The sequence below is a fragment of the Malaclemys terrapin genome, chromosome 3 (genome assembly GCF_027887155.1).
Source record: "Malaclemys terrapin pileata isolate rMalTer1 chromosome 3, rMalTer1.hap1, whole genome shotgun sequence".
Classification (NCBI taxonomy): Eukaryota; Metazoa; Chordata; order Testudines; family Emydidae; genus Malaclemys; species Malaclemys terrapin.
Window position 1 is genome coordinate 80,284,704 of NC_071507.1, and position 27,770 is coordinate 80,312,473.

The window sequence follows — 27,770 nt, forward strand, 5'->3', positions numbered from 1 at the left end:
CTGAGGCCTCCCAACATGTTATAAAAACTCCAGGGCCCAGTGTGGGGGGACTTGGGGCTCCAGCCGCCAGGCAGGAGAGCCCTCACGCATAGGTGTAGTTTGACTTCGGGGGGGGGGGGGGGGGGGGCAGGAAGGGAGTGCCACTCACCTCAGCAGGCCACCCAGCCTGTCTGGGTTGTGGGGAAGAGGGGGTGCAACCAAACATTATAACTCAAAGGGGGGTGGCTCAGCTCAAAAAGTTTGAAAACCGTTCAGAGGTCAGGAGGTAGCTAGGTGTTGTGTGCAGGCGGGGTGGTAGCTCAGAGTGCAGGGAGAGAGGTAGCTAGGGGCTATGTGCCCATAGTGCCTCCCCACCCTGCGGTCGCTGCTATCCTTTACCAGCTGAGTGAGCAGTCAAAGGGGGCTGGGAGCTGAGGAGCAGCCGCAACCCCAGGCACCAGCAACAGGAGGAGGAAACAGGGGAACACCATGGAGTAACCGCTGCCCCACACTGCCCGGCTCCAGCTTCCAACCTGGCCAAGGGCGGGGCCTCAGGGGTCTGGGGGAGAGAAGTGGGGGGGGGTGGGCATGGAGCTGCCCCCGTGACTTCCCTGCTCTGGGTAAGGCACTGCAGTTTGGGGGGCCAAATCCGCCCATGGACTCAGGGCATTAGCCTCAGGGGGAGTGCCAGAGCACCAGGGCTTTGGTCCCATGGGGGGCACCAGGGCTCAGGACTTTGGCCACGGGTCCTGCAGCCCTCCTGAAATGGCTCATGGACCCCCAGGGCACCAAAGACCCCCAGTTGAGAACCGCTGCTTTAAGTTTTACTCTTAACTTTTCTGTATTTGCTGTCCATTTTCAGCAAAATTCCTTCAGCCTTCTCCTTCAGATTCAAGACACTGAGGATGAATTACTTCATAATTCATGCAAAATTGATTTTATAATAAAGCTGCTTACAACAGAGAGATAGATGGCGGTATGTAGAGGGCAAGATAGTAAACCTAAACAATATGAAATATCTCAGCAATAACACTAGTGAAAAAGGAGAGCGTTTCTGTGGGTTTTTACTTTATATATTTTACATGAAATTTAAATATTTTACATTGAACTTTAGTTACTGCTCTCATCAAAAGCTGTTTATATTAATTCTCAGGAAAAGAAAAAAACACACACAAAACATGTTGCCTGTAGACATTATTCCCAAGACCAATTCCAAATTCACTTTAGAGCAAAGGTCCAATGACTCCATACCTGAAACGGTGGATTATATTGGGTAACCTCCACAACAACATCATCAGACATCTGGTAACCTTTATCCTCCACTGTTATGAGAGTGTAATAGGTGAGACATGGACTGTCTCCAAGATGCCATGCTGCAGCCAAAATTACCAGTCCATCACTATTCATTGAAAAAGCACCACACAATAAGTACATGCACCATGGTTCAGAATACAGGAATATAAGTAGGACACTACATAAAAAATACTTTCAGGTATCCAATGTATTAGAAAAGTGTCTTTTTATTAAACAGGAACTTTAGTCTCCAACTTAAAACAGTGAAGGGGTATATGGAGTATTTTGTTGTTTTAATGCTCTTAATGCAACAACAATGGTTTTTAGAAACTGAAAATCTGTGGAAAACTAAATTCCCATCAAGCTGTTTAAGTAATATCAATAGAAGCCACAGACCAGTTATTTTCGTTAGCTGACACAGAAGTTATATTTGGCTTACCCAGCCTCCTGGAAAAAAACATTGCGAAGAAAATTATCATGAAATGACAGAACCTTAATAGGGTTATTCTGGGTGAAGAATTTTTAAAACCATTAAGTTCTAATGCTTTCACATCTAATACAATTCGTTATTTGCACTGAGGTGTCTGTTTTGTCACCAACAGCATTCAGAGTAGTTAAAATCCCAATCATTTACATATAAAACAATGTAGGAAAATCGAAAGCACTTATCAAATCAGCACATGGTTCATCTCTTGCTAGACAGAATGCTCATGCCTACCGGTTTCGCTGCAAATCCAAATACTGAACGTTGACTCCTCCTTTAATATCTTCATAGCTACTTTCAGAGCCCTGTAAAAGACACTAATTTATACTAACAGAAACAAAGCAGCTAACTACCAATTTCATTTTATTTTTCAAGTTTACAGCCTCTTACCCAAATTGCATCTGTGATGTGTTCTTTAAGGATTCTGTTGATATCCCAGCTGAGAACTTGACGTTCAGTAGAATCATCTATCTCCCATTTGTTTAGATTTGAACTGGTCAGTGCATAAAAGCTTGATCTCTCTTTGTCCCAAAGAACACTAGAAAGCTGCATTAACAAAACAAAACAAAAAAGAAAGCTCTGAGTTAAAGTATGTTCTTACTATTCTGATATATTGTGCCACTCCACTCTTAATTTGATAAGACTTATGCATGCTCAATTTGACAATTATTATTACTGTAGTGCCTACGAGCTCTGTTCATGGACCAGAACCCTATTATGCAAGGGGCTATATAACCACAGGATAAAAAGATGGTCCCTGCCCGAAAGAGCTTACAATCTCTGCTTTAACTATGATACAAGATTTAAGTATCTAAATAATTCCAGACGTCTTAGTTTATGGGATAGAAAAAAATTGCAAAAATCTCTTTCATGCTCCTCTCCAGCTTTTGTGAAATTCAGATCCAAAACTTGAGTTGATCCACAACCACTGGCATCCCTTTATCTAGGGAGAACCTATGAGTTACTAATAGTTTCTCCATTGTCATTCAATTTGCCCTGCATCATTCTCTGCACATCTCAAGTGTACACCAGGCTATAGTTCAATGTACACTTTAAAAATCATGCTTTGGGTGATGCAAGGACCTGAAAGAACATTTGCCTAATGAAGTAAACATGTTATAGATGCACTGGAAATGGGGCAAGGTCTCCACAGAAGTGACTGCATGAGTCTTTGTGCATTTGAATGTTAAGACTGAGCTCTCCAGATAGACAAAAGGGTATTTTTTCCTATGACTCTAGTAAGGTGCATGGGATAGGATGTTTTGCTGATGTTTAACTTAACAGATTTTTTTTTTTTTTTTTATGAGTTGTACGGTTAAGAACTCAAATCATAAAATGCCAAAGGTAATATTCACATGCAAGTTAAACTATGTCCTTCCGTATGGATATGCATGACAATATGGTCACAAAATAAATCACAAATAATACAAATAGACGTCCATATAACCTTGAAAAGTGGATATTATATAACATGCAGCAAATGACACAGGGCCTGCTTCATTCACTGCTCATCTTGTATGTAAGTGACTTTCAGAAACTGTCAGCATAAGCAGAGTATATACACAAAACTACAAAATGCCACACATCTGGTTTTACAGAAAACTGTACATTATATTTGATAAATGGTAAGTGGACAAATAATTAAAGACTCTTAGAATACACAAGTACCACTACACTGGATACAACCTTAACTTTGGCATTTTCTGACTTGAATGATAATACTGCACAGTAAAGCACACACTAAAGTTTCTTTCGATTAACTTAAATGAGTCTTCCTGTGGTGAAAAGCTTAAAAAATACACAAGCACTCAGCAATTAAATTGCTAGATCAGGTATGGTATGGACCAGAAAGAAAGACAATATGCTGTGTAAGACTAATGCCACTCCACGAAATAAACAAAGGGGCCACAGGCTGTTGAGAAATACCACATCTAGATAGGATACCAACTATAGTTTGCTTTTGACATTCAGTTACCACAGGGATAATCTATGACAAATGAATAGGAGGGACAGTAGTACACTCCAGTTTTCTAGGCTTTAAGCCACTTGGTGTTTGACAACCGCAACGCAGGGAATCTTCTGGGAAGCATATGAAATACCAATTCTGGAACACAAATCAGGTTGAGGACTCAAGTCCAAGTGATCATACTGGACGCAGATCATCCATTCAATGAGCACACAGATGCTATGATTTCTGAGGAAATTTAAAAACAGTTGCAAGATAATTATTCCTTCCTGTTTACAACAGTGCTGTAAAGCAGTGGTTTTCTTTAGGGGTCCGCAGATTATGTCGAAGAGGTCTGCGAAAGGTTGTCGTTACTAAAGAACAGTGGTTTTCAACCTGGGGTCCACAGACTATGTCTAAGATTTCCAAAGGAGTCCGCACCTCCATTTGAAATTTTTCAGGGATCCACAAATGAAGAGAGATTGAAAACCACTGCTGGAAAGTATTTCTTTTTAAAGCCTTACTGAATATAATTGGTATGGAATGGGTTTCAGAAGTTCTGTATCCTGATACAGTATATCCTTAAGTAGCAGTGAGTGAAAGGGGAAGGAAGGAGTGAGACAATAAGTTGGAACACGGCATTATAATTTAAAAAAAAAATCTATTTATAATAATTTATTTCTTGAACTTACCGCAGCATCATTACTGGGAGATAAAATCCCCAAGAGAGAGGAGACTCTTCGGCCAATTCCAGAAAACATGCCCTGTCCCTGTGGCAGGACATGCTGATGGATCTTACCAGAACTGTCTGGTATCAATCGAACTAGCTGGCCCCTTGAAGATGATAAAACAAAACTTCCTCCCTAATGAAAAGTAAAAATGTCTACATTAAACACATAAAAGACACACCACCAACTTTCAGCAACAATTACTGTCAAATAAGGATTATTTGTACCAAGCTAGTAGAAAACAGGATTGGGAACATAGCCATCGTTGCTACTGTACAAAGAACCTGAGGGCTAGCAGAGATATACCATAAAACATTTTTCCAGCAAATTAATTTAAAGCTCAGCTGGCTCTAAAAGCCTGGGGAAAACTTTACTTGGTTAAAAATGTCAGCTTTTCAACAGGCCATGCTCTTTACCTGGAAATTATAAGACATTACATAAAAACTGAAATGTATCAGATGTTTTAACAACTATTTATAGTTCTTCCAAGGCTTAAATTATGGCATATAGCACACAATGTGTGTGTTAGGTTACTCATGTTTAAATTAATATTTTACCACTTTTTTTGAAAAACTGTTTTATTGATCAGAAAAATAGTCCACCTTTAATGAACATTTTTACCAACTATTATTTGTGAAATTAATGCTCATTTTCATAATCTTCTTATTAGGAACTGCTCTGCTCCATAACAAAAAATTCTTTCCAAGGGTATCTTGCTGTTTTCACTGAAGTGCCCTGACCTACGTAGGACACATCACAACTAACTGCATAAGAAAATATCCATCAGACTATGTTGTGAGACTTATTTCATTATCTTTTAAAAATGATTTTGGCAATAGTGAATGTAGTTTTTGTAAAAGATGCCAGATTGTTTGTAAAAGGAAATGCAGCACTATATGGCAACAGTAGTGGAGAGGACAGGGACAGGCTCACCTCTTGTGCAAAGTCATTGACTTCAATGGTGTTACATGGGAGATGAATATAGCCCATACTGTGAAAAACACATTACTTAGAAGTATTGAAAGAAGTCTGTATCTAGCAAATATTAAACTGGAGTTCAACAATGATTAATCTTCTAAACACTGCACAAGATTTATCCTATGGAATTACATTTCAGTCAACAAAAATTGCAAAGCTAAAATTCCGTGTAATGTTTTCAAATGAATGTTTACACTTCTCAAAATGCTGTGGTATAGTTCCATTTGAACTTTTCTTGAGTCTCAGTTTACCAATTTAGCAAATCTAGTGCTTCAAATCTCTGAGATGGCTGCACACGCACTTTCAATTGCTTTCATTTTCTGACAGATGCTTAATTTTTTATTAGACTTTTTAAGTGAAACTAGCAACAGATGTGTTGTTTTGGGATGTTTTAATACTCACTGCTAATCAAAAATGTTACATATAAATATACTAATTCTGCCCTAAAGGGAAAATCGTTTTATTTAAATTAGACTTTGGATGTGCTAGGTTTTAGAAGTTGCAAAATGCAGGTAAAAATTTTCCAACAGGGTCAATCTGCTGACATCTGAAACACTTATGTGTAATTGTTCATTTACTTAAGTGAAAAAAATTGACAATTCCTTAGTAAACATAACAAGTTAAAAAAGAGAATATAAGTTCTCTTATATGGTTCTACCACCATTTTATCTTTGCAGTTTACTCCTCTTACATCTAATTTCTGAAATGGGATTTATAAAAATATATATATACAGTTTAACAAGCTCATACACAAAATAATTCTCTGTTCGTGTTTGTCATATTCTGGAACTTTTGGGAGGAAAGGGATCTTGCTCTCACTCGTGGTGGTATCGCCTTTCTGTCAGTTCTGTGAAGTTAGCCATAATGAAGTCACATAGTTCACTCTGCAACTGTTTAGTTTATTAAAATTCCTAGTGGTTTAGGACTTGATGCTCCAAATACTCTTTCCTGTTTCTAAGTTAGCAATCAAATTAATACTTTTGATGTAAACAAAATTTGTACTATACCTTTACAGCTGTTAGAAAACTGCACAGAGAGCCTCCAAAGTCTGTAAAAGTCTCCGTATAGGAACCTTCATGCACAAGGCTGGGCCAATAACGTACAAACCCTTCGCTGGTGGCAACCATTGCTGACAGAGACTTGAAATTACAGAAAAATAGTCAACACATGATATAGATGGACTATAATAAGGATGAAACTTTTTATTGAATAATATTAATCTCTTTTGAGTGTCCCAGAGGTTAAGCGGGTAAAAACACAAAATTGGTAAACATATAGATACATACACACAGAACTAAAGCGCATTCAGGGGAGAGGAGGAGGATTATGTAAAAATGGAAACTTCTAACTCAAAAGATGTATATACTGAGTCATGGCTGCTTGTCTTACTGACAAAAATAATTTGTATTACTTTTTACTGCTGATCGTGTAGCAGGGCCAATATAGCTATGGAGTGCAAGTGAGATTTGTTGCTGTAAGAACCAGCAAAGGACTTAAGTTCCAGATGCAAAATCTTTGTTACTGGTCATGACATGTGACCCCAAAAACTCAGTTTGACTAATATCCAATGTCAGCTGGCGAGGCTGACAGAGAAAAAAAATCTTTTTACCTGTAAACAAAAAAAAAAAAATGTTTTGGAGCCATTAAGAGAAACATAAAACTCTACAATGCCTTTTTTACAAATGTATTCTTTAGAAAATAAGAAACATTTGAGAGTTTGTGTGCTATCAGGATGTTTTGGGTGAAGAGTTCTTCACTCTAGGACTCGCTCTCCCTGGAGATCCACCCAAAGCCAAGTACAGAGAATGGTGCAAGTGCCTTTATCCAAGTAAAGATCTGGACAGGAAGCACTACGTCTCATCAACTGATTGCCCTAAAAATCACAAAATAATAAGAACATAATAATGGCTGTAAAGGGTCAGACCAATTGTCCATCTAGCCCACTATCCTATCTTCTATCAATAGCCAGTGCCAGATACTTCAGAGAGAATTAACTGAACAGGGCAATTATCAAGTGATTCATCCCCTGTTGTCCAATCCCAGTTTATAGCAGTTGGAGATTAAGGGCCATGGGGTTACATCTCTGACCATCTTGGCTAATAGCCATTGATGAACCTATTCTCCATGAATTTATCTAATTCTTTTGTAACCCATTTACACTTTTGGACTTCACAACATCCCCGGGAAGGAGTTCCACAGGCTGACTGCATGTTGTGTGAAGTGCTTCTTCCTTACTTTTGTTTTAAACCTGCTGTATATTAATTTATTTGCATCACCCCTGGTTCTTGTATCACATGAAAGGATAAATAACACTTCCTCCACACCATTAATGATTTTAAAGACCTCTATCACCTCCCACCTGTTGGTTGTCTCTTTTCTGAGCTGAATAGTTGGTCTTTTTAATCTCCCCATCATATGGAAGTTGTTCCATATTCCAATCATTTTTGTAGCCCTTCTCTTCACTTATTCCAATTGTAATATATCTTTTTTTGAGATGGGGCAACCAGAACTGCCTGCAGTACTCAAGGAGTGGGCATACAATGGATTTACATAGTGGCATGAAGATATTTTCTTATTATCTATTCCCTTCCGAATGGCTCCTAACACTGTTAAGCTTTTTTGACAGTCACTGCATATTGAGCGGATGTTTTCAGAGATCTAAGATGACTCCAAGATCTCTTTCTTAAGTGGCAACAGCTGATTTAGACCCCATCATTTTGGGTGTATAGTTGGAGTTGTTTTCCAATGTGCATTACTTTGCACATATCAACATTAAATTGCCATTTTGTTGCCTAGTCATCCAGTTTTGTGAAATCCCTCTGAAACTCTTTGCAATCATCTTTGGAGTTAACAATCGAGTAATTTTGTATCAGCTGCAAACCCTGCCATCTCACTGTTTCCCCACTTTTCCAAATCATTTATAAATATGTTGTACAGCACTTGTCCCAGTACAGATCTTTGGGGGACTCTGGTATTTACCTCTCTCCACTGTGAAACCTAACCATTTATTCCTACCCTTTCCTTCCTATCTTTTAACCAGTTACTGATCCATGAGAGGTCATGCCCTCTTCTCCCATGACTGCTTACTTTGCTTAAGAGCCTTTGGTGAGGAACCTTGTCAAAGGCTTTCTGAAAATCCAAGTACACTATACCTAACTCAATCATCCTTGTCCAGATGCTTGTTGACAACCTCAAAAAATTCTAATAGATTGATGAAGCATGATTTGCCTATACAAAAGCCATGTTGACTCTTCCCCAACACTGTTTATCTCTGCACCTGATAATTCTATTCTTTACTATAATCTCAACCTATTTGCCTGGTACTGAAGTTAGGCTTACTGGCCTGTAATTGCCAGGATGGTCTCTGGAGCCTTTTTTTTAAAAAATGGCTGTTACATTAGCTATCTTCCAGTCATCTGGTACAGAGGCTGATTTAAGCAACAGGCTACATACCACAGTTAGTAGTTCTGCAATTTCATATTTGAGCTCCTTCAGAACTCTTGGGTGAATATTTGTTCCAAAACCTCCTTTACTGACACCTCAATCTGGGACATTTCCTCAGATCTACCATCTAAAAGAATGGCTTAGGTGTGGGAATCTCCCACACATCCTCTGCAGTGAAGACCAATGCAAAGGATTCATTTCTGCAATGGCCTTGTCTTCTTTGAGTCCTCCTTTACCACCTTGATCATCCAGTGGCCCCACTGATTGTTTGGCAGGCTTCCTGCTTCTAATGTACTTACAGACATTTTTGCTGTTAGTTTTTGTGTCTTTTGCTAGTTGCTCTTCAAATTCCTTTTTGGCATGCCTAATTATACTTTTGCACCTGACCTGCCAGAGTTTTTGCTCTTTTCTATTTTCCTCACTAGGATTTGACTTCCAAAGTTTTTAAAGGATACCTTTTTGCCTCTAAATGCCTCTTTTACTCTGTTGTTTAACAATGGCGGCATTTTTCTGGTCCTCTTACTGTTTTGTTTTGTTGTAATTTGGAGTATACAAGACGTTTTACTCTTGTGACTATTCCTTTTAATTTCCAATTAAATAGCCTCCTCATTTTTATGTAGTTCCCCTTTTTGAAGTTAAATGCTACTGTGGTGGGTTTCTTTAGTATTTTCCCCCACTACAAGGATGTTAAATTTAATTACATTATGGTCACTATTACTGAGCAGTTCAATTATATTTAAAAATTTTACAGTAATTTATTTTGTAATGTTGTAATTTAAGAGGTCATTGAGCTATTCCTTTGACACAACCTCTTGCAGTTTTCCCACCACTAATATTCCCCTTACAGCCTTACTACTGTGGTCCACAAAGCAGTGATGTCTTTGCAAAAAACATACCCAGCTAAGGAAAGATTAATTTAATAATTTAGGCTTTCGCATGTTCTCACCTCTCATACTACTTCTACCATGATTAAACTGTGGCAAGAGTTAAAGGGGTCAAGTTTGGGGGGAGGGGTGTGACAGCAAAATGCTACTACCTCTTTTCACCACCTAGAAATTCAAGATGATGCCAGGATGGATGGCTTCTTCCCTTCAAGGACTAGCGGCTGATCTGACCCTCACTGAAAAGCTCTGGGTGCACTGAATGAATGCTGTGTACAACCTGAAACTGAAAACTGGCCACTATCTCATGTTCTTTGTGAACGGCAGTTACACACAATACAGTGCACAACAGTGCAATATAGTGTATACCGAGTTGATCCTGGGTTCTCATCCTCGCACAATGCAAGAGGTATTTAGCAAAGCAGCAGGCCCAGGAAGGCAAATCACCTATTTCTTTCAGTGTTGGATGGCATTCATAATGAAACTTAGGCAAAAAAACAGTTTTCATTTGCAGGCAGTCCACACACCCAGAATGAAAACACAAATAATGCATAACTTTTTCAGGAAGCACTATGTTCAAATTTCACTTGTCTGGACTAAACTTTCGGGCGCCCCACTGCTGAATGATGGTATTTTCCCTAGTCTGATTTTTAAAAAAAAAATTAATTAATCTTTTAAGAACTGCAATATAAGAAGTTTCTAATTACTACATTTAATTACCAAAAAAAGAATAATTCTTTTAAAACTGTCTTAAGTATATTAAATGTGAGCCTGCTATCTTGACAGTGATGTAGTTTATAACTAGGCTTGGCAGATTTCATTTCTTTTCCCTAACTTTAAAAATAAAAATCAATAAAAATGTTGATTATTTTTACAGTTGTGGGGAGTAGGGCTAGGGTTAGGGCAGTGCTGACAGCAGGGCGCTGCCTGTGCAGCCAATGGGAGGGCCAATGGAAGAGCAGAGACCCCCAGCCAGGACAGCAAAGATGACAAGGAGCCCCAAGCCACAGGGGACACCACCCCACTGCCGAACAGTTCCTGCCTGAGGATGGCTCCCACACTCCTGGCTTGTGAGTGAGTGGGACTGTGACAGCAGAGCTGCAGAGAGATCCCTACATGGTCATTGACACCAGATCGCTACAGGCACAAGGAGCAGGGAAAGCTGTCATCCTGGTGGAGCAAAGCAGAGACCACCCAGCACTCCCAGCTGGTGAGTGAGAGTCCATGACAGCAGGGCTATAGAGGGCTCCCTGCACTGCCACATAAACCATTCAGCAGTGGGGTGGCCATGCCTGCAACCAGGGACTCTTCCTCTTCCTCACAATCCTGGACAGAGATCTCTGCTCTGCCCTTTCAAGACTGCAGCCTCCTCCTGCACCTTGTGTGCAGGGATCAGAGGTCACCAACCCAGAGGCAGCACAGGGAGACCTCTGCAGCTCCACTGCCACAGACCGACCCACTCACTCCCATGACAGCAGGGCTGCAGAGGACTCCCTCCAGGGCCACAGGGCTGGTGACACACTGACAGTTACCGACCACTGGTTTTTTCGTCAATTTCAGTGTGTCAACAGAAATCAATGTTTATTGACAGTTATCGATTAAAACTGAATCCTGCCAAGCCTAATTATAACACAGGGAATGCAGTTACAAATGAATGAATGACAAAGAAGGATATTCATAGATTTTTTTTTTAAATTGTTAAGTTGCTTACTTGTAGAGAAGGTACTTCACTTGAGGTACTGAGGCAGGATATAGCTGCCAAGCTAGAACTCCATTGGAAATCACTGGATGGCAACTGTAGTTCCTTGCATACAGATAACTACAACGAGGAATAAAGAGCCACTATTATAAACATACCTCAGACAAAGTCATTTGTATATCCATTTTACAAATTCTACTAATCTTTGTTCTGACAGTAGGTACTAAGGTAAAAGCAAATAATTAAATTACTCAAATTATATGAAACTACAGCAACGGGTTTTAGAGAGGATTATCAGAGTACAGTCATATTTGTGTTAAATAAATACCCAGGCATGCTTCACTCCCATCCTAATGACAAATACAGGAACTCTAGATTCCAGTCTTCTGTCAACCAGACACAACTTGTGTCTGCCAACAAGCAGGCAATTGTTTCACTGAACTTATTTATTTATTAAAATGTCTTAAATGTGATTTATAATGCCAACCATTTTTCAGATGATGCTCCCTCAGCACTTGGAGAAATTCTTCAGGAGGTGAAGGCTGGAGAAGATACAACAGCCCCAGCTTGGCAGTAGTATGAGGCTTCTCAGATAACCCATTGCTAAAGAACATAAATTCACCCCACCTTTACCCCCAATTAAAAAAAACATACAACAACCAACCTGGGCCAATCATTAGGTTCATCTGCACGTATGTCATTACCATGTCCCCAACCTTTCATTTGCTCTTGAGTCTTTTAGATTGAAAGCTCTAGAGTACAGACTATCACTATCTGCTTCTACAGCACCCAGCACAATGGAGCCCTAATCCTGGTTGGAGGGGGAGGGGAGGGTTTGGGTGCTACTGGAATAAAAACTATAAATAATAGAACTACTTTTTATTTTGCACTAATATGGGTTTAACAATCAGAACAATACTGTTAATGTATCAAGCACTCTCTTTTAAAAAATGTAAGCTCTGAATTTTGAACCAATTTTCTGCTTTTAAACTATCTTAAGTTCTAACATTGGGTCCCCATATGGAGTGTCACAAATGCCATTTTTAGCAAAATTGTCATAACCAGCTGACAGATCAGAAATGTATTTACACATTATTTTCAAATACAATTCACAAATTACACAGGGTAAGAGTGCTTCTCAACACTACACTGGACAAAGCAGGTTTCTTTGAAGCCTTTTAGCCGGAACACTGGTTATACATTTTCAAATACAAGATGGTAAAATCATCCAAAGAAATGTGCTTGAGAAAATTATGACTGTTGAATAGGGAAGGAAAATGTATCGATAAAATCAGCACAGCTGCACCTGTCACTCTGGTATTGTGGACATTGTACTGTGAGAGTTATACAAAGAATACACGCTGCATTTGACTGAGGAGGAGAGACATATTCCCTATCATCAAGAGAGACTGGAGAATGCATCTCTATTCCTTGTTGTTATAACAACTACAGGCTCCTACAGATGTTAATTGCTATGCACTGAAGTGTTTTTTCGCTTAAGTGTATTTTGGTGCATAGGTAAAAATATTTTCTTGACAAAAGAAAATTAATCAAAACATCCACTCACAATACAAGAGGCTTATACAGATTCATTTCTCACGGCACACGCTGAAGAGTAGGCACAGGATTATCAAAACCAATCTTAATATATTAGCTAATTTCAAAAAACGTTATTTAAATCACTAGAGTGCATCTGCCTTGAGAGACACCTATTAAATAAAAAAAACCCAATACAATATTAAGGTTGCACAGAGAGAAAATACGAGAGTTAAGTTCTAACAGCAAGCTTTCACCTTTCTTATGGAGTTGCTACCACCAATTCGTACAAACCCATTCATCTTTTTCATGTGAGAGTTATGGGTCTCAGTTTGTCAACTATCCCTTGGGTCAAACTACAGAATTGAAAGACTTGCTCGATTAGCATAACACATACACACCCACTTTTTCATCATCATTTTGACAGCCCATTTACCTTAGCAACTGGTGATTGACCAATCTTCCAAATAATCAGCCTCTCTTTGTAGACTAGCCAGGCCCATCCACTTTCATCTACCTGCACGCTTAACGGGTCATCAGCTACATCCAAAAAGACCATATAAAATTTCATGAAATAATAAGACTTCTAAAACTCTGTAGAATAATCTTTAAACTACCAAATCTTCGTTTCGGTAGGAAAAGAGGAAACTTTTTTCTAATAGATCCAATGCCACATGAAAAATTCTATGTCCTTTAGATAATTAAATGCAAGACACTCATTTACCAAATATTGTTTAAAATACATTTCAATGCAACATACTTTCAACTTTTGTGAGAGAAATGTAAGTCACGCCAAGAAAATGACCCATTTATATTTTATTTATATCTTATTAGATAAGAATTGAGAGCAGCATAATCACTGAGGAAATTACTTAAAGTTATTGCAAATATAATGTAAATCTAAAACAGTGAACCATTATAAAAAAGAAACAGCAATGTAGAGAAAAATCTCTGAAGAGAGATTCTTGGTTTCAAGCCAAAGCCCATTTTCCTAGATTTTTGGAGAATGATAAGAAAATAATAACGAGTAGCTTTTTCTATTTATCTGCTGGTTTTATATCATTATGTGGGGTTGGGTTAAATCAAGCTGATGTATTTGTGTTTTAACAGTTTGGATTATGTGTTCTTAAAGAACTATTAAAGCATCTAAAGTTTGAGATAGGTACAAAATAAATGAAAAAGAAAAAAAGATAGACAGACATATACACAACTTGATTTCTTTACTCAATCCTTTGGATCTGACACACACAATCCCCCTTTAGACACTATTTTAGGCATTTTTAATATGCCTCTAACTGTACTATCTAGGTGCCAAATTCAAAATTGGGACTCATTAACTTTGTCCATAAAGGATCCAACTCCTTCATCATTCCTAGATTCAGCTATTTATATTTGGAAGGGATTCTTTTATATTAGTTCAGCCTTTGTTATTGAGGTAAGACTTTTTCATAAAGTTTTGCATTGCACTCTCAAAACAGACCAGTTTTAGCTCATTCTAATCATTTCCAGTAGTGTGGTTCCCAAGTCTTGAATTTTAGAAGCCATTTGGATTTGTTATTGTTTTGAAGGTAAAAAATCTGGATCAATGGATACAGTCCAATTATGTATAAAAATATAGAATTGTGAACACATTCTATGCACCTATTCAGCACGACTGATGGCATCAACCAACAAGTGCAAAACAAGAAACAATTAAGGATGGTTGTCCTTTTTTAACTTAGGATTTTGAAGGTACTTGTTTTGCTTGGTCTGTATGATACTCTCAGATATTACAAATAAAACAAAAATATAATGAAATAGTTCTGCTTTTCACAAGAAGTATGTTACTGAATTAATTGATATCCAGATGACTGACATTTGAAAGAAAGTAGTTGAGTTGTTCTGGTCATAAACAATTACAATTTTACATGTTTTGAAGCTTACAAATGCTCAAACAAGTGACTTACTGTATGCAATTAAAAAGAGGTGCTATCTTCTCCTCCTCCTCACTCAAAAATCAACTATTTAAAAGTATAAAGAGATCACCATTTTTCCTTTATCTAATCCAATTCCCATGTGGAGAAAAGAGAAATGCAAACCTTACCATCAGCCTTTCTTAGGGCCTCCATAACCTTAACAGGGAGAGAGGATCCAAAACTCTTAACATCATAGTTGATAGTCTCACTGGCTGAAGGATGTTGTATGACTCTTGTGGGTGTTGCTCTAAAAAAAAAAAAAAAAAAAAATACACGCACCAGCTGTGATTAATTTTCTACTAAGTCTCCTGCAATTTTAATATATAATATTTATTTCATTTTTAATTGTTTAAAAGATAGATTTGATTAAATGGCCAGGTTTGTGAAAAAGGGGCACAAGTGCATATCTTTGGGAACACTCAAGACAAGTCAGTATATTAGGTTTCCCTTGTTGTATTAATTTAGATGGAATAAATGGACCAAAGGTGTTAACATAATCCAGTCACAATCCAACAATAAACAGTGTTAAACAAAGGCTATGTCTACACTACACAGCTTTTAGCGACATGGCTTAGCCATGCTGCTAAGTCATGTAGTGTAGCCACTGTCTGTCAGCTTTCCTGCCGAAAACGTGCTGTTCACTCATGCGCTTGTCACGGCAAAACTGTTAGCTGGAAAGAGTTTTAGAAGGAAAAAAAAATACTTTGTGAGTCTCTTAGATGGTATTAAAAATGGTAATATCTGTCCTGTTGGATAAAAGAGAAGAAGTTGGTTGGTACGAGCTGTAGCTGTTGCTGCTGTTAAAAATGCAAAACTCCCTTTGGGGAAATGAAAATAAGTTACTTGAGATGGGCTGGAACTGATGTTATTCCTGCTGCTGTAAAAGTCAGACCCCGTTTTATCTCAGGTGGTGTCGGAGATATAGCTCGAGCTGGTAGGGGATAGCAGTATCACCTGGATCGCTCCCTCTGACCCCATCTGGTCAGGACATCCCACAGGATTAGGACAAAGAAGGCCTGGGTCCCAGGAGACAGTGGGGTTGACAGCCATGAGGGTGAAGCTCACTCCAGTAGCCTCAGTCTGATCTTTGCTCTGTATTTTTCCCCCAAAGACTCTCTCTTAAGGACTCAAAAAGGGTGTGAAGGTGGAATAGCTCATACCCCCTCATTATTTTGTCCACCAATTAGGCCTAATATCTGACACACCAATTTTGGTACATAAATTTCCAGCTCCACATCTGTTTTTAACAAGCATAATTTCAACAGATTATGTCAATGCAGACTTTTTGGTTTAGACTAATCTAGTTTCTCTGTCTGGTTTTCTTGCATCTACTCCCATCAATATTTGTTATTATAGGTCAGGTATTGGCAACCTTTGGCACGTGGCCCATCAGGGTAAGCCCCTGGTGGGCCGGGACGGTTTGTTTACCTGCCGAGTCCACAGGTTCGGCCAATCGCAGCTCCCACTGGCCATGGTTTGCTGCTCCAGGCCAATGGGGACTGCGGGAAGTGGTGTGGGCCGAGGGATGTGCCGGCCGCCCTTCCTGCAGCCCCCATTGACCTGGGATGGCAAACCGCAGCCAGTGGGAGCTGCGATCGGCCGAACCTGCAGATGCAACAGGTAAACAAACTAGCCCAGCCCACCGGGGCTTTTCCTGACGGGCCACGTACCAAAGGTTGCCGATCCCTGTTATAGGTTATTGTGACATTTTATGAGCTTGCACTTTTTACCGTAAAACTCTAAATTATGGTAAATTTGTAGGCTCAATTATCACAGCTCCTTCTAGAAAGTTGTTGGGTTGCTATTAGATTCCTTTCTACTCTAATTGACTTCTTTACAAATTTTCCCTGCTTCTCAGCAGTGTGCCCTTTCCTTGCCAACAAGCCGGAAAACACTGCAATGGCATCTTTCAATCAGAAAGAATGAAAGACTATCTCTGTAACCCAAACCTGAAACCAAGGTCAGAAAGTGAGAATGGGCTGCCATGATAAACAGGCTGAAAGTTCAGTCTAGCAATCCTCCAGGGCTGAAAATGTCATCTGAGCAACACTTGTCAGTCTCAAGAACAAATGACTACTTTTGAGATTGAATTCTAACATGTCATATAACTGTTCTGGATTTATAACACTTCTGACCTACGTGGGATAGGGAACAATGCAAGTTTTTTTGGACAGTGATTTTTTTAAATGCATGGAAACTTTGACAACCAGAGGCCCAAAAACGAAAAAGGTACAATTGACAATCATTCTAGACATAAAATGAATGGAAATCATCATATGCTAGGCTTCAGTTCATGTGACTTTCAGGGTTACTACCAGCAGCCACAAGATTACGCAAGACCTAACAAAGACCTGTGCCCCATAATCTTAGAAATGTCAAACAGAAAATGAACACTATAATGAGCTAAAGGAAACACTGTTTATCTGAATTATCGCAGTATTAGGAGCCTTAGTCGTGCATAGGAGCTCACTGTGTAGCTGCTGTATGAACACAGAACAAAAAAACAATCCTTGCCCCAAAGTGCTTACAATCTAAGTGGGCAGACATCATGCTTACATCACCGAAATTAGGAACGGGGCATCTTCTGCACAATGCCACAAAGGAATTGGGTAATGTACAAACCCCTGGGTGATCAATCAGATTACTTGAACCACAGTCTAGGCCCCTATACTCATGAAATAAACCATACAAGTTTCTGAAGAGCACTGCAATATTAAAGTACCCTTACAGAATGAGCAAGAGAACCAAAATGCAGATGACCACATCAAAATTACACTGGATTTACAAATCCCATCTCGCCCACCTACCCCACTGGGGCAGTTGTGAATGGGGGAGGGGGGGGCGCTGCAGGCTGTTAATTTAAACAACACCAATTAAGTTCCTAGCCCTTTGCAAGGAAGGGATGATCTGACGCAAGGGCGGCTTCCCGAGCCGGCAGGCAGCTCAGTGCCTCTGGCCGGGCTCTCCTAGGCAGCAGCCCCGCGCAGTTATACCGGACAGCGCGGACATGCCACGAGCAGCCGGGTCACTCTCACGCCCGGTTGAGCTGGGCAGCGCCGGGGGACAGGGGCGGCAGCTCTGGGGGGCAAACAAGCCGCGGCCCCCGAGAACCGCTAAGCCCCGCTCTGGAGCACTAAGACCCAGCCCAGAACCCACCGCCTCTGCCGGAACTCACCGCGCCGACAGGGAGCCGCTCCTCCTCCCCACCGGGGAGAACAGCCCCGGGGAGCCGGCCGCCGCCAGGCTCTTCCTGCCGCCCGGCCGGGGAACGGAGACTGCGGCGGCCCCGAGGGGCCTGCGGGGTCCGCCCGGGGTGCGCGGGGAGCCGGGGGCGGCAGGGAACATGGTAGGACGGGCAGGGAGGGAGCTAGCGCGAGCTCAGCAGCGCCTGGCTACCAACTGCCGGTGCCGGGCCTCGCGCGCCGCCAACGTACGCGAGCCACGCGCTCAGCTCCGGGCGTCGCAACTGCCTACGTCACACTCCCGGCCCGGCCCCGCTCCCGAGAGAGGGAGGAGTCAGCTGGGGCCCAGGCGCGCGCCTCCGGGTCAGGCGCGGGGAGTGGAAAGGCGGCTGCGCCGAGGGAATACCTCGCGCTGCAGGGAGGCCGGGCTGGGACGCGGGGCACCGGCGACCTCGCTGTCTCAGAGCCGGGACTCACACTTGGCCGGGCTGTCGCCAGCCAGCTAAGCGCATTAGCACAAGCAGGGGGCTGGACAGGGGTCCCGAGTGCCTCCACTCAGCAGCCTGACAGCGTCCGGGCAGAGCGCTGCAGGGGGGCGGATTGCACAGCTTCCCACACCACACGGGGGCAGTGGCGGTGCCTCCAGAGCCAGGTGATCCCCATAACAAGATAGAGGGACTGAACTCTTGTGGGGGAAGCCCCAACACACCCTGTGCTACCAAGTCTCCAGGATTGTCCTGGAGTCTCCAGGAATTAAAGATTATGTCATGTGATGAAACCTCCAGGAATAGGTCCAACCGAAGTTGGTAACCCTACCTGCGGCACAGCCAGCTCCAACTGTTGGATGAGCTCAGCGGGAAGGAGCGTTCTCTGTTCATGGCCCAAAGGAGTGCTGACTGGGCTGGGGCATGGAACTAAACTCCCTGCCTTGGAGGTTTTCTGCTCAGACTCGCTGGTCTGGGCTTGGATAAACCTTGGGCCAGATTTAGGGGCAGGCAACCGCCTGGGGGGGGGGCTGGGTTTGGGGTGTTGTTTTTGTTAGCGGCAAAAGGGAAAATAGCATGTTGGAAGTAGCGTGTTTCAGGTATTCCATACATGGATTCATTTTTCACTAACCTCCTAGAATGTTTTGGATCTTTGTAGAATCTCATGGAACCTTCCAGACTTTCTGAGAACTACATTTAACATCAAACTCATGGAATGGGCTACAAAATGCAATAAAAAATAAGGTAGTCAAAAGTTTAACAAATGGCAGGAGTGGGGAGAACTGAAGCTGTTCCTTGCCTGGGACACCATTTGGTCTAGGGCCAGCCCTGGTGTCAGGCGTGAGGCTTGCCCAACCCCCTTTCATTCTGAGTGAATGGAAAGAAGGCAGAGATTTCCCTATATCCCTTCTGAATTTCCCCATCATCCACCCACAGGTCAACTGGTTACATGCAGTGTTGCCTATTTAGTCTGTTGGAAATTTGACTTAAAATTGAAACATTAATACAGACTTTAAAAGCATATATAGTATATGATAAAATACTGAAAAAGAATAGTAGGTTTGAAAAGTATGAACAAAGATTAGCTTCTCACACAGCTGTTTTTTTTTTATGACAATGTTGACACATTCATTTTGGTGATGTTGGCCAACCTAATAATTTCAAGTTATGATTTGTAAGCAAGGTCTGAATGAACCTTCCCCTGACAGCCAGTAATGAGCCAGAAAGTGGTGGGGAAAGGCTTCAGGACCAGACTATTTACATGAACACACCTACTCTGCCTAGGTATCCAGCAGAGCTGTGTTGCCTAAGTGATCAATTTTGGCTGGTGTTGAGTTACAAATCACTGTAGTATTGAATGCAGGAGTTATGAAATGTTATCTTTATTGTATGAGTAAAGGGCAGCAGAACTGTACTTAGCTTGTCCTGAGTGAGGGGGGTCACACTTAGTGCTTAATTTGTGCCAGTGTATGCCAGGGCTGGGCCCCAACATATCTAGGCTTGGTAGTTCATAGCCCTGGGACATCTGGGCTTGCCACATCAGTTATGAAAGTAAAAAACTTGCATGAGCCCTGGCACCTCTTTCATTACAAATTAAGCACTGGTCATCCTCAACTAAACTGCACTCGCTAAGCAGGGGGCTTGGATGCCAGATCCCAGTGACAAGAGAGGGTGGGCTCTGCCTAAGAGTCACAGGCACTGTTTGGCCTGTCCCCTCTGCTGTTTATAGAACTGATTAGGCTCCATAAAGAGTCTTTTGTGTTTTTTAAATAATCCTAGAACTGAAATCACTGATAATCAGGTCTAAGTGCTTAGACCTGCTGTGGGATAGTATTTCTGTGGAAGAAACAGCCCAGCCTGCACTAGCACTGAGACCTGGGTGGAATCTCAAGAGACTGGCTTGTAGATGTCACAGTGGCAGGTGGCATCAGAAGATGACAGCGCAGGACCATTGGCAATAGAGCAGTGGAGTGAACAGTGGCCAGAGCAAGCAGCTGGAGGAACAAGCCAGGTGCCTTCTCCTCCCCGCCCCCAGGGTGGGAGGTGGACTCACATGAAAGCACCTCTGAACTCTGGGTCTCCACTGCCCAAGGACAACGACTCTGAGTGGGGTGCTGTGGAGGGAGAAGGGAGGGCACGTTAAAGGAAGGCTTGTTTGTTGGATTATGTTTTAGTGATTTTGCTCCAGAATGCTTGATTTGTGACTGGGAAACATATAAATATACATATCCTAATAGGCCAAGATTTTTTTAATGCATTATTTGCCAAGATCATTATCTCACATCATCTTGGAGAGTTTCTGTACTAAATATTTATTACAATATTAATTTGTACATAAGAATGGCGATACTGGGTCAGACCAATGGTCCAGCTAGCCCAGTATCCTGTCTTCTGACTTTCTATATTTAAGCAAGCAATACTACAAACGAGGCCAATGGTAGGGGCTTTGTCACTTGCTAATCCTGAAGTTGGACATTGGTTCTAAACAAGACCAGCAAATGCTCACTCTCTTTCTGCAAGAAACTCAACTGACTGGTTAGAAGCATGCAGTGCAAGACTCAGCAGTTAAAAAAGTGAAGAACTCTCTGACCACATTCAGAAAATGTGCATACATGACTGATGAATGCACTGATGCAAATGGGCATCAAGAATTAAGTCATTGCTAGGGCCCTACCAAATTCATAGTCTATTTTGGTCAATTTCATGGTCAGAGGATTTTAAAATTTGAAATTTCATGATATCAGATATTTAAATTTGAAATTTCACAGTGTTGTAACTGGGGGGATCCTGACCCAACTCTGAAGGCAGAAGTAAGGATGGGATGGTATGATATTGCCACCCATATTTCCGTGCTGCTGCTAGCAGGGTGTTGCTTTCAGAGCTGGGTGCCTGGCCAATAGCTGCTGCTCTCCAGCCTCCCACCTCTGAAGGCAGTACAGAAGGGTGGCAATACTGCGACCCCACTACAATAACCTTGTGAAACCCCCCACAACCCTCGTTTGGGTCATACATTTAATGTCTTAGTTATATTTTTTTCAAGAAAGAATCCAAAAGGGACTGAACGTCTTGGAAAAAATAGAAGATACACTGGGACTGAAGTTCAAATTAGTCCAACCTGGGAAAACCCGCTGACTTTAGCATGAGTGATCCTTGGCAATTGTCTTAAAATTACTGCAAGCATTATTATTGGCTTTGGAAAGTATCTACTGAGATGGAACAGATAAGTAGTGAGGCTAGTGGACAACTTTTGCTACTAAGTTCAGAGAAGACTATTGCCATTCTCTCTCTTGTAAGTCTACTGTTGAAACCACTTGGGTCATTAAACAATGCCATCCAAGTGCCTGCTCAACAATAGTAGATCTTTGTCCAGTGATAAAAGCTGTACTTGGATCAGAGAGTTAGCAATTGAAAATGTACTGGAAGAAGCAAAGACTTCAGAAGTTGATTAATTAAGGCACTTATATTGACTCCTTAAGTGAAGAGGCGAAGAAGTGTTTGTTAAGCTATCTGAAAAAGTACACGGACTTGATTCTTACAAATCTACAATAGCAACTTCTGGATTCTACTCAACCTCTACGTAGCTTTTACAGATGCCTGTCTTATAAAACAATGACAGTTGAGTGGAGTGAGGCACTACCAGCAATGGGTCTGCTATGTGATCAGGGCAGAATAGAGAATTTGAACACAGAATGAAATATCATACAATGAATGAATGAAGGTTTGACTTCAACTTCTACTTTATCATCACTAGTGGTTCGATCCAATCTTTATGCTAGGTTTCCTGGGATGAAAGAAGTAGGAATTCATCTCTTGCTCCTCAGTCACAACAGCTACAGTTTAAGTTGAGCATTCTTTTTCTTCACTGAATAGAATTTTGTGTTCTGAAAAAAGTCACCTTCTGCCTGATCATAAACATCATAAAGGACTGGAAATACCGGACACACGAGAAGCTACCAAAGATTAATGCACTGCATTCGAGAAGTTCATGAATGGAGTTGTGCAAAATTACAGTAAGAAACCAAGAAGGATGGAGCTGTAGTGCTTCATAGTAGGCTTGAGTAGCCAACTTTGTGTGATGATTTTAAAAAAGGAGTTAAATCTAATAAAATGATTGTGAAACATTTTTCAGTTTTTACTGTGGTGCCATGCAGCCTGCCTTCACCCTCACGGTCTCACCTCTCATTCCCCTGTAAATTTGAACACCTCCCCTAATTTCAACTCCTGGGGAAAACATTGAAAGAAGGGATGGACATAAGTGTCCAAACCCAAAGCACAAGCACATGGCTCTACCCAACACATAGACTAATGCAACCAAGTCTGCCAGCAATTGGAAGAAGCAAGACTGAGGTATCACTGAGTATCCTATGACTGAGGGGGCAGGTGTTCAGAAGAAAAGTAGGAGATAGCCTGGCCCGCCTGTGACTCTGAGAAAAGCCTAGGGAGGAGGCTGGCTAAAGAGGCTTGGGGCTGTAAGCAAAGAAACTGCCTCCTATGTTTTATTTTTTCCTTGGGAAAATAGGTCTTTGTATGTTCCTTGTAAATAAATGGGGGGGGGGAAGAATAAATAAAAAAGTACCTATCCCTCCATCTCACTTTGCTGGGGCAACCTGCAACACCCCAAATTTGACCTGAGTGGATAGGCAAATGGGGTAACTGTCATAAATAGTCCCTCATCTAGTCTAGTATTGCATCTCCAACAGAGGCCTTTATCAGATCTGCCACAGGAATTATCCACCTTTTTCTTACCTGGGCTCCATGTGTGATTTTTCCCAAACTAATTCTCCTCAGATACCCTAAACGACTTGGGTGTAAGTCCCAGGGTACTTCAAAATAGTTGATTTGGAAATCAGTGCAATGGTTTATGGGGCATACATAGCAGCAGTAGATAACAGGTTGCAAGTAACTAAATAAACTCATTGTAGTGAAAATTAGGCACCCAAGACAACTTGCTAGGAAAGCCTTTGAAGTTAGAAACCATTGGTTCAGAGGAAGGCAAACCAATACTCAACCCAGTGATGCATGTGCCATATCTCTAAAATTTCCTTTGTTGGGAGCAGTGTAACTTATTTTTGTCCCCAAATTAACTGTGTTCCACACAGATTTGTTTTTACTCACCCTTAATGTTGAAGATGACATTAGAAATAAGGAATCATGAAAGTGAAGTTATAGAAAAAAACATTATAGATGTGCAGTTGCACCTGCATATTAGGTAAAGGTTCAGTTTTTCCATTCTAAGCAGACATTTAACTGCACTGCTTTGTATGAAGAATCCAGATTTGGGGAAAGCACACGTACAGCATCTACTCTAAAATTGAATTGTCTGGGGATTTTTAACTAAATCTGTTACTCGGTTCATGAGATAAAATTAATTAAAAAGGATTTAAAATACATTTTTCTTTACTTTTTGCTAACAGTCGGTTTGCATCAGTCACACTTTTCACAAAATCATTGCTAGCATTTTTCAAACATGCCTTCAAAGAAACTAGGTTGCAAATCAGCAAAGCTATTACTGTTTTTTCCTATCTTTTCCATTATATTCATAATTCTACCCAATGGGACTGAAACAGATTTGGAGAGCAGGAGAGACTTCAGGCTGCATTTCCATGGTTAGATACTTGTAACAACAGACCTCAAGCAGCTGGGAAGAACCACATGGATATAGTCAAAGCATAGTCTCCCCCTACCAACCATGGCCACAAACTTGGAACTGTGTTGCTTGGGTGATGCTGGTTAGCAGCCAGGGCTGGATCTAGGTTTTTTGCCGCCCCAAGCAAAAAAATTTTTGGCTGCCCCTCCCCCACCCCCTGCCACCCCAGCGCTGGGCTCTCTCCCACCCTCACCCCCCCACCTGCACCCCCTGCTGTCCCAGCCCTGGGCTCCCCCCCACCAGTGCTGACTCCGCTGCTCCCCCCTCGTCTCCAGCCGGTCCGGCGCTGGCAGGATTGGGGTAAGCAGCGGGGCTCCCGGGCCACACCTCAGCCCAGGGTCCCTCCAGCCAGGGCACCCGCCTCCAGGACCGGCCGGGACCAGGAGGGCAGAGCCGGGGGACCGCCCCAGCAGGGGGCTACGGAGCCGGGGCAGGGTAGCCCCAGAGGAAACTGAGTCCTGGAGAGTGGGACGTGGGCCCCGCACGGCAGCGCCCCGCCCTCTATGGCTCCACTGCTGCTGCTGCTTCTGGCCACCCTGCCGCAGTCCCTGGGCGGCTCGGGCTGCTTTGCCCAGTCCCAGCTGTGGCGCGGGGGGCGGCTGCCCTGCGGCACCTGCAGGCAGCTCCGTGTGCCCCGCGGGGCGGAACCAGCCTGAGTTCCCCCGCTCGGAGCCTGCCCGGCCCAGCCACAAGGTGCAGCACTGCTCCCCCATGGCGCAAACTGCAGCAGCCCCAGGGCGCCCCCGCGCATGAGGTGCTGCTGCTGCCAGGCCCAGCTCTAGTCTTTTGCCGCCGGAAGCACAAAAAAAAAAAGGCCGGAATGCCGCCCCTGAAAATGTGCTGCCCCAAGCACGTGCTTGGTTTGCTGGTGCCTAGAGCCGGCCCCGTTAGCAGCCACCAGGGAGCAGCATGAAGGGGAAGCCATAGGCCCCTTGGTTTTAGGAGATGTAGTTGACAGGCTCCCTAGCATCAAGAACACACGCATCATTATGCTGAAGTAGGGAGAGTAGAGATGGACTTCACTAACCCCACACCCCAGGCACAAGTAGCACCCCTCTCTCATTGCAAACATAAGCACTTCTTCATACTCCACACACCACAAAGGAAGTCAGGGAGTATCCCCATCCCTTTCACCCCATTCCATATTCTTCCAAGACCTTCATACACTCCCTGAATTACAGTAATGACTCCTACATCATGAAGCTTCCAAAACCAAGTTGCATAAATAATTCTTATGCCCCTTGCTTTGGGTGGGTCACACATTGCATCTCATATTTGGGCCTTGGTACATTGAGAGGTATGGCACCTGGCCAATTGTACAGTATAAAAATACAGGGTATAAGGAATTTCTTCCTGACCCTCACATGGGGATTAGCTTCTTGTTTTAACGGCTAAGGTTAACAGTTCTTGATCCAGTTCTCCAGTTAGGGACATATGTCAATTTACACCAGTTGTGGGTGTGGCCCACAGGCTATTAATAGGCTTACTCTTGCTTCAAGACAGACAAATCCTCCTTGGCTTCAAATTATGCAAATAGAGCTCTGCTGATTTATATCAGTTGAGGATCCATCCCTTCACTTTTCCTCCTTAGAGAAACAACAGTTACTATTCATATTCATATGTCCATTTTTTAAAGTATTACTAAGCTATTAGCCTCAATCATACCTGCAGTATTAGATGTTATAATTGCTGCATAAAATTCCTTCCAGATGTTTTAAAGGTGGTGCCTTTTCATTTCAGCTGGTGTCCTCTGGTTCTTGCTTTACAGGAGGGGAATAAATCAGAATGTCCAATAGGACTTCACTGTACCATTCTATTCTAATTATTATCCTGCAGTCCTTCCTTGTTATGATAGTTCACCCCTATGTAATGGCATGGAACTCACATGTTATGGCTGTTTCATCAAAACAAAATAACCACAAAAATGAATGCAAACAATACCAGGAAGTTGGGGCTGGGGAACCAAAAAAGGAACTGGAGTGCAATCCACTCCTCCCAACATCCATCAAAACAGATTTTAAAACACTTTATAACGTTATTTAGTTCCCTATCACATAACTTATGTCATACTTCAAAAGAATATAGTACTTACAACAGGTTCGCTTAATTAAATTGTGTTTCTTAATTAACAAAGCAGCTACTGTAGCAATGAAGCTTCCCCCCATTGCCTTGTCAACCCATCTTAACTGTTCTTGTGCACTGCCTCCAGGGGAGAGGAGATATAGTAATTCAAACTTTGGCACAGAAGAAATAATGCCAACTAGTGCTAATTGTACCTATTAGCCATTTTTCATCTAGGAAATGAACTTAGACAATCATCTTATTTCACATATGGCATTGAATAAAAGACTATGCTGACCTGATCTGGATTTGAACTAGCAACTTTGAAATTAAATTATTCTTTATTATTTGTATTATCATAGGCCCTAGGAGTCTGTCATGGACCAGGACCCTATTGTGCTAGGTGCTCTACAGACCAGGAAGACAGTACTTGCCCCAGAACTGCCCTCACCCATCACCAATTATTTGAAATGTACAGAGATGTTAATGCTCAGGTCCACCTCTTCAAAAAGATCAAGCTTGTCTTGAAATTCTGGAAAAGTAATAGACATGAAATAGATTTTTGTTTAAAGGCTACTGCAGAAAATTAGGGAGTTGCCTACCTGTCTGGGAAGACTGTTTGTTTTAGGAGATTCAAGCAGGCAGACTTGTGATCTGCAGTTAGTATACAACTTCAAGAACTGATATTATGGCAGCTGGTTCATATGAACCTAATTTATTTGAATACAAAGGCATCTTGGGGGACAATACAGAGGCTCAAACTAATGTGCCTAACTGACAGAACAGCAATGTTTTTCTTCAAAAAATAAGAAATGCAGCTTCTTGCATCACACAAAATACAAAAGATTATCCTTCACGTGTAGAGTAAATCAACTGTTGACCTGTCTCCTTTCTCCAACAATTTGTAGCCTTCATTTTAAGGTGCCAACAACTTTTTGTTGACTGGTTTAACACAGCCACTAAACTTTCTCAAGACAGTTGAACAACTGTTACCCTAAGCCCAGCAGTGTGGAAGTGGTATGAAGGCAGTATTGTTTAAGCACTCTGTCAGGAATGATAATCTTTTGTATTGCACAAGAAGTAGACTGCCAATATGCAGTCTTTGAAGAGAATGAGGGAGGTTCTATGCATCAGACGATAAAAATATAGTTTGACAGCAGCAGTCAGCTACTTGAATTAAAGAATCTTCTCTATTTCAAACATGCCAATAATTAACAGTGATAATACTTTATTCAGTATTTAAATATAGCTAATCAAAAGAATTTTTGCAAGACAGTGATTTTATTTTCAGTGTCCTAGCTCCCTCAGGAAAGCATTCATACTATCCGAAATTAGAAACACAGTGAACGGAGCAGTCAATGCTAGCCTGTCACTAGGGCAGCCAGAACTCAACACCAAATATAATTATACATTACAGAAAAGGTTTTTATTTTCTTTGGGTCAAATCCTGAGATGCTGAACACCTGTTGAGTG

The 27,770-nt window shown here is 41.8% G+C and overlaps 1 protein-coding gene across 1 annotated transcript in view; it reads right to left on the reverse strand.

Moving 5' to 3' along the window:
• NUP133 (nucleoporin 133) overlaps nucleotides 1-18,386 on the reverse strand; it is a 58,078-nt gene extending 39,692 nt beyond the window's left edge. Inside the window, exons 1-9 of the mRNA XM_054021768.1 lie at nucleotides 18,098-18,386; nucleotides 15,051-15,169; nucleotides 13,404-13,507; nucleotides 11,444-11,551; nucleotides 6,415-6,546; nucleotides 4,394-4,564; nucleotides 2,147-2,302; nucleotides 1,991-2,061; nucleotides 1,231-1,378 (exon numbers count right to left, since the gene is read on the reverse strand). Of these exons, the coding sequence (XP_053877743.1) occupies nucleotides 1,231-1,378; nucleotides 1,991-2,061; nucleotides 2,147-2,302; nucleotides 4,394-4,564; nucleotides 6,415-6,546; nucleotides 11,444-11,551; nucleotides 13,404-13,507; nucleotides 15,051-15,169; nucleotides 18,098-18,267 (1,179 nt within the window). The 5' untranslated portion in view covers nucleotides 18,268-18,386. The remainder of the gene's footprint in view (nucleotides 1-1,230; nucleotides 1,379-1,990; nucleotides 2,062-2,146; nucleotides 2,303-4,393; nucleotides 4,565-6,414; nucleotides 6,547-11,443; nucleotides 11,552-13,403; nucleotides 13,508-15,050; nucleotides 15,170-18,097) is intronic.
• Between the last annotated feature and the right edge of the window lie 9,384 nt (nucleotides 18,387-27,770).